The sequence below is a fragment of the Miscanthus floridulus genome, chromosome 14 (assembly GCF_019320115.1).
Source record: "Miscanthus floridulus cultivar M001 chromosome 14, ASM1932011v1, whole genome shotgun sequence".
Classification (NCBI taxonomy): Eukaryota; Viridiplantae; Streptophyta; class Magnoliopsida; order Poales; family Poaceae; genus Miscanthus; species Miscanthus floridulus.
The window spans coordinates 72,853,842-72,861,373 of NC_089593.1; the positions used below are offsets into that span (position 1 = coordinate 72,853,842).

At 39.6% G+C, this 7,532-nt stretch overlaps 1 protein-coding gene and 1 long non-coding RNA gene across 2 annotated transcripts; both read right to left on the reverse strand.

The window, feature by feature from the left end:
• Positions 1-289: 289 nt before the first annotated feature.
• Positions 290-5,154, reverse strand: LOC136503733 (disease resistance protein RGA5-like). Its single transcript, XM_066498720.1, has 3 exons — positions 4,352-5,154; positions 2,769-3,056; positions 290-1,964 (listed from the first exon to the last, which is right to left on the reverse strand). The coding sequence occupies exons 1-3, from the start codon at positions 5,152-5,154 to the stop codon at positions 290-292; spliced, it is 2,766 nt and encodes a 921-aa protein (XP_066354817.1).
• Positions 5,155-6,513: 1,359 nt separating this feature from the next.
• On the reverse strand, positions 6,514-6,868 carry LOC136506096 (uncharacterized). The gene is made up of 3 exons (XR_010771397.1): positions 6,834-6,868; positions 6,655-6,747; positions 6,514-6,562 (listed from the first exon to the last, which is right to left on the reverse strand). It is a non-coding gene; the product is annotated as an uncharacterized lncRNA (long non-coding RNA).
• Positions 6,869-7,532: the final 664 nt, after the last annotated feature.

Genomic DNA, 7,532 nt, shown 5'->3' on the forward strand with positions numbered 1-7,532 from the left:
CTGTTTACGTGATCCTCCAGGCCGGTTCAGGCTACACTGGACAAGCTAAGAGGGCCAAGAGGTTTATGTGATCAGCTGACAGGGCAAGAGGGAAGTTTATGGACCTATGTGACACTCCTGATAATTAAGTTTGTGGACCTATAGTGCATTTAACTCAGGGAAGGATGATATTTGCATGATTCAATTGCAGTGGTCCTTTGGAAAATAAGTAATAGAAGTAGCTTTGCAACTCCTGCACTGCACATTCTGGTGAGAGAAAATAGTCCGACTCTGGTTGACCTCCCTCTCCTTACTCTTCGTCATGAAGGGCCGCGGGCTCAAACTTCAGATCAAGTGTGGGACGTCCAGGGTGGATGCTGACCGCATTTCTGATTGCAGCTTCCGTAGATTTCACCCTACTCCATGTGGCACGATTACGAAAAATTCTGACGGTTATGTGCTCCAGTCTTGCAAGGTGCTGGAAGCTGACCTCAAACCCCATCTTGCACTCTGTTTCATGCGCTCTAAACTCAAGGTGTAACCTTCGGAGCTCTGGCATCGAATCCTGTAGGAATAGCATCTCCAGGCCACCTCCGTAATCATTACTGCAGAACACAAATTCCTTGAGGCACCGGAATTGTTGGCTGCTGATGGTAAGCCGTTCATCAGGGGCATGCCTTGTGGATAAGTGAGAGAAGAGCAAAGCACTTATGCTCCCGAGGACATAGAGATCTTCCTGTTTAATCTTGTCAACATACATAAAAAGACAGGTGAGATTAACAAGAGATGTCGTCTGCTTTGGAATGCGAGTTATACCAGTTCCGCATACTACAAGCTTCCGGAGACATGGAACAGTGCAGCATAGTATATCCATCAGTTCCTCTCTCAGGAAAAAATTATTGCCAATTTCTAGTGTTTGAAGCCCATTTTGACCCATAACAGCGAGAGATGACTTCAAAGCTTCCTTGTACAATCTCTTATCGGTATCACCACCATGCTCTCTTCTGTAATACAAACTTATGCCAAGCAACTTTAAGTTGACCAAACGTCTAAGGGCTTCCACTACTTTTATGGAGCAAACCGCCCCAAATGACAACTCCTGCAAGGCTTCTAAATCTCCAACTTCACTGGGCAATTCTACTAAATCATCTACAAGTAGGCGCACCAATTTTTGCAAACGGCCTATGGATGGTATCAATTTTTTAATTCTACTGTCACGTATATCCAGTGTCTGCAGATAACGGATGTCATCGATGTCCTCTGGAAGCTCAGTAATAATAGATCCTGAACCAATGCTCAAAAACGTCAGTTGGGAAAAGCTTCCAATATTTTTAATGTGTTGGTTACCAAGATCGACATCAAAGAAAACCAGTACTCTCAAAGAATTCAGCTCTTGCAAACAAGGAATTTCCTGCTCATGCAATCCATAAAAGCTCATCGAACGAACCTGCGACCACTTGTCTATAATATCCTGCATCACTGCATCTCCCACATGTTCATCTTGTACTGAGAGCCTGCGAATCTTGTGACCACCACCACTATAGCTTTGCCCTTCCACAATGCTGGCAAAATTCTCTTCTGCCGACAGTGAAACAATAAGCTCAAGCACCATATCATGCACTCGACAAGCTTTTGCCCGGCCATCATACTGGATGTCTATTGCTTGGATCAAACTTCTGTTCACAAGCTCATTAAAGTAATTCTCAGCAACTTGATCCACTGTTTGAGCCCTCACTTCCATGACGAACCCTTCACCTATCCACCTCCATGTTAGCTCTTCTCTCTCAATCATAAAATCCTCTGGATACATACTGAGATATAGCAAGCAAGTCCTCAGATGATGTGGGAGATCATAATAGCTGAAAAGAATTATCTCTCTCATTCCTTGGTGACTAATAGCAGAACCTATAGAATTGTACACTTGCTCCCATCGATCCTTAGTGGGTTTCCCAGCAAGCAGGCTCGCTATAGTGATAATAGCTAGGGTAAAGTATAATTTACACCCTCCAACTATCACCAAAGTATAGATTTCAACTTCGAACTTCAAAACCGGATAACTTTGGCCCTCTAACTCTTGAAAAAGTTCAACTTTCATCTTTCTGGGCGGTTTTGCGTATGAACAGTACTTTTGATATTCTCAGGAGGCGCCGAAATTTTATATTATTTTTTTATGCATCTTAATGTCCTCAAATGAAAAAACTCAAAACTACAAAGTTGTAGATCTCATTGAGAGCTACAACTTTGGTATAAAAAGTATTTTACGCGTGATGAGACTCTAATTTCAAAAAATAGAAAACCCTTCAATACGATGGCGGATGAAGATAATTTTTATATGTAAATTGTAGACCTCGATGAGATCTACAACTTTGTAGTTTTTAGTTTTTTCATTTGAGGACAGTAAGATGCTCGAAAAAATAATAGAAAATTTCAGCACCATAATAATCGCCAACTAGCGCTTGCCGCATTAGAGCACTAATATATTATTTGTATGGAGTTAAATGAAAATACTTTTTATATCAAAGTTGTAGCTCTCAATGAGATCTACAACTTTGTAGTTTTGAGTTTTTTCATTTGAGGACGTTAAGATGCATAAAAAAATAATATAAAATTTCGGCGCCTCCTGGGAATATCAAAAGTACTGTTTATACGCAAAACCGCCCAGAAGGATGAAAGTTGAACTTTTTCAAGAGTTGGAGGGCCAAAGTTATCCGGTTTTAAAGTTCGAGGTTGAAATCTATACTTTGGCGATAGTTGGAGGGTGTAAATTATATTTTACCCTAATAGCTAATGGCAAACCATGGCATTTTTCAAGGATTCCATGGGATATCTCTTCTAAGTGAGGAGGACATGTAGACGCATCGCAGAAAACCCTGTTGAAAAATAATTGCTGGGATTGCTGCTCGCTTAGAGGTTGGATGCTGTGGACATATCCTACTAAACTGGAGCAGCATGATGTGGCCACGTTGGTAATTCTTGTGGTTGTAATTATTCTGCTGTTTAAATTGTTCTCAGGTAGAGCCGACTTGATAAGTTCCCACGCTTGTGTGCTCCATATATCATCAACAATGATGAAGTACCTACACATATTTGTAATGAATGTTAGCACTAGTATCACGTAGTCCTGCTACCTTTCTTTGCCACCAAATGGTGCATAGTTTTTTTTTTTGAAACAAACGTAGTTTGACATTAGCATATTTGCATTTCAAAAGTAGATGTGCATCATTTGCTATGATGCCATACACCCACAGCCTCAGGACCACCCACCCCATCTAACCTAACAATGTGATCTCAAAAGTTTCAAACAGTGGAAATGTGTTCCTCATGGTGACATGATTAATTTCTAGTTTCTGCCGATATACCCAAATGCAATTCTAGTCATGTATATCATCAAGCTGGGATTAATTTTATTTTATTCAACACTAAAATTTCTGAAACTAAGAAATTATAACTTTGCGAACAAATTAAAATGACCTCACCATTTACTACAGTAACATCTTCTTAAAGTTTACAACTGCAGGAGGTAATGCTTGCTGCAATATAATACATATATGTTGCATCACAAGTGCTTTACCAACGGTGCTAATTAAAGAAGCCAACAGACATGGCCAGGCACACTACTCATAAATGATTTTTATTACTCACCATAAAAAACGGCTTTTAGGGGTCGGTTTCTAAAACTGACACTATACCATTGATTATAAAGATGTGGCCTTTGTAGTTAAATAAACCAGTGCCAGGTTTACAGCATTTACAAGATAGGGACAACTAAAAACTAGCTAGGTGCATATGCTTATTGTAGATGTTCATTAACAAGTGATGGTTCTATAGTCATCCCATTATTGTTCACCAAATGATTATTTTCAAAACTAAATGCAACACTTCTAGTTGATCATTAAGCAAAACACACACCTCTCTTTTGTGGAAACATACATACATACAAATCCAATGTAGAGACTCCTGCGGTGTAGAACCAACCAACTCACTCGTTTTAAGTAGTAAAGATCTCTGCACTGTATTTTGTTAAAGACATTTCTATGACCCAAATTAAAATCAAAAGTTGGCCTTTAGAAAAACCTATACACTGTTAGAAGTTCCCATCTTTAGGAATACTTGCTACCAAAAAAACATGCAAGCTGGTTTTTGAATGAGGCAGTACGGAAGTGATTATTTATTATAATTGACTAATTAAGTCTATGTGAGCAGGGATTTTTTTTGTTTTTATTCCTTGAACATGGAGGAATATTTGTTTCTACTATCTTAAAAATAAGAAATACTAGCACAAATATTTTTTAGTAACTAAAATAAGCATATGCATAAATACTAACAGGGGCAAAGGATGAAGAAAAAGCTAAATGCCATTTTTTATACGTACCTCTTATCTTGTAAGAATGCTCTAAGCTTGTCTATAAGTTGCCGCTCGTCATCCGTTGGGTCAACAGAACTCACTAGTTCTTTGAGCATATTAGCTAGTATTTTTGCTATGTTTGGATTCCGTGAAACTGGTACAAAACATGAGCAATCAAATTGACCTTTGATTTTCTGATAAACCTGGTTTGCAAGAGTTGTCTTGCCAAGACCTCCAAAACCCACAATAGATACTACTTTGAGTTGTTGTCCATAGGAATCATTCTTCAGCCACTCAATGATCTCCTCTCTTGGACTATCAATCCCGACAAGTCTCTCTGCTTCCACATACAGTGCTGGGAGTCGGGGATCAATTTGGAGGACCTGTCTAGCAGTCTCATCATCAAACTTGTACCTCTTGCGACGATGACCTTCTTCCTCAACACGAGCCTTGAGTTCGTCGATTAGGGCTGCCATCTTGTGGTGTGACCATATCTTCTTAATCCTACTTATTGTCTTCGTTATAAGGTTGGTTGCTTCAGCAGCATCTTTGCTCACCTTGTGCATGAAGAGGTCGATGCAGTCTTCAATGTCGTAGCTCAGTTCGCACACCTTGTTCTTCCAATCCTTCAGCTGCTCATCCAACTTCTTCTCCTCATTGTTGGCCAGCTTCACAAGTAGAGTCTGCATGCTGCTTAGTTCATCCTTCAAAAATGCTATTTTTTCCTTTACAGCTTTCGAAAGCTTGTATTCATCTTGTATCAACATGGAGAGCTTGGGAAGCAGGGTGCTGATCACACCGGTTGAAGCACTCACTATTGCACCAGCCATATTGCACTCCCTCCCTCAGCCCTCGTGTGTGTGTGTGTACATAACAGATGATGCTTTGGCTATGGATGCCTGTGGATGGTTGCCGCGTTTTATAGAATTTTTTACTACCAAGTGATGCCCTGCGACAATTACGATGACAAAGCAATTAGCTTTGTTAGGATCGACCATGCTAGAATCAGGCTTTGCTCTCTCCGTCCCTTAATTTGATCGCTGCGATGAAGAGTAGTATCAAAAGTTTATCTTTTGGCCTGAAGTAGTTGGAGCCCATCTAGTATTTTTTGCAATAACCATCCCCTGTACCTTGAAAAATGAAATGCCGTCACTGATGCTGGACAACTGCAATCCATCAGTTAGTTAGCACCGTTCAATTCATTGGCCAGATCATGTGCCTGTTAATTACCAGCAAGGCCGTTATCCGCTACACAAATATGTGTTATTATTAGATTTTTGAGGAAGTTTTAGATAATGGAGATGTTCTGCCTACAGTCTTCATAAAAGAGGCATCAGTCCACAAATAATACAAACACAACCAACATTTAAACGGCATGTCTTGCCTATTTACTGCAAAAATAGTTTAAAACGTTGACACCAGTTCCACATTATTAATGTAAATGGATAATGAAAGGTCATCCATTGTAAGCGAAGAACTCCATGGCACAAGACTATAATAGTTGGTTCTTGTCACCCCACTGGTACAGAAAACGTTTTCACAGGCGGTGGTAGAGGCATTTATACAGGAGGCCAAGTCCACCGCCTGTACTAGGGGTCAGTACTAATCGGCCCACAGTACAGGCGGCGGGCTGTGAGCCGCCTGTGAAAAAAGGGTTTTCACAGGCGGCTCACTTTGTCAGCCGCCTGTGTAAATAGTTATTTACACAGGCGGCTCACTTTGTCAGCCGCCTGTGAAAACCCATTTTTCACACGCGGCTCACTCTGTGTGCCGCCTGTGTAATTATTTTTTTTATTTCAAATTTTAATATTTGCCTCCACACTGTACTATATTTGTCACACACACACACACACACACACACACACACACATATATATATATATATATATATATATATAAGATATGCAAACATGAACCATAAAATTGCATCATACATACAACACATAAATATTACAGATGTGTACACATGAAATCAAACATCAAGCATAAAATTACATATAATACACGTCATTTCATGTTATGAGTTCAACCATTTGGTGTTTACATGTCATTTCGTTTCAAGTTTAGACCTGCTAGGTCTGTCAGCGCTCTAAATCTTTCACTTGCTAAATCACCGGCTTCATAAAAATATGATCCGGTACTTGGAATTATTTCTCTCATAATAAAACCGCACAAGTCTGCTACTATATCTTCCATAGTTTTTGGAGTGAATGGCACGTCCTTTCCTTTGCTTCTCGGCTAGAAACAAAGTTTAAAAGCATCATTGACACATGTCCAATATTAATATTTCCAACTTTAATGAGAAAACTTCATACATAGATATTTTTTACCATATTTTTGTCCCTGACGTATCGTCCCCGCTGCCTTATGAACTCACACACATAGTATCCACAGTAGACCGATCCAGGTGGTTGCTTGTGGCACTATGTAATTAATGAGCAAAAGATTAAAATAAAATTGTCATGCCTTGTGTATTATTTATATGATGATATGTGTTCGGACAACTTACCGGATAATGGTGTTGTATCGTCAATGGCACACTAGGATCTGAGCGGGCAGCGTCGACCGGTCCTTTTTGCTTCTTATAAAACCGCCATGCCCTGTAGATATCGAATATAAAACACTATAGTTATTTAGAAACTCTAATTCATATAAGTACGGATGTGGTTGCATGTTGGCTCACCTTTCTAAATGAATCAGGAATGTTTGATACGACTGAGGAGGATAATGTAAGGAGTCTAGGACAAGCACCTTCCCTTCGAATGGATAAATATAAAAAACAATCCAATGGTCACTGCATGAATAAACGAGTGAGCGACACATGTACTTAGGGTTAACACGATAATTTGAAGTACGTATACGAGGTCACGCTTACCCAAAGTTGTAGGGTGCCAATATAAAATCCCTGTACTTATATCTCAGCATTGCTCTACCGAGATAGAGGGCATATTTGTCCTCGTATTTTCGTTGCAATTCCTTTACAGCTTCTACAACTTGTTCTGGTGTTTTGTCCTTCTCTATCTTTGCTCTATCTTCATTTGTAAGTACAAATTTGTGCATATTTTCTTGTAACCTGATTGGACTCAGGTAACCGACCATCGATCCTGTAGTTAACGATCTCTGCTCGTGGTCTTGCAAACTACATACAACATCCACATATTAGAGTTTATCACATTCCAAATTTAATAATAACAATGTGTGTGCATGA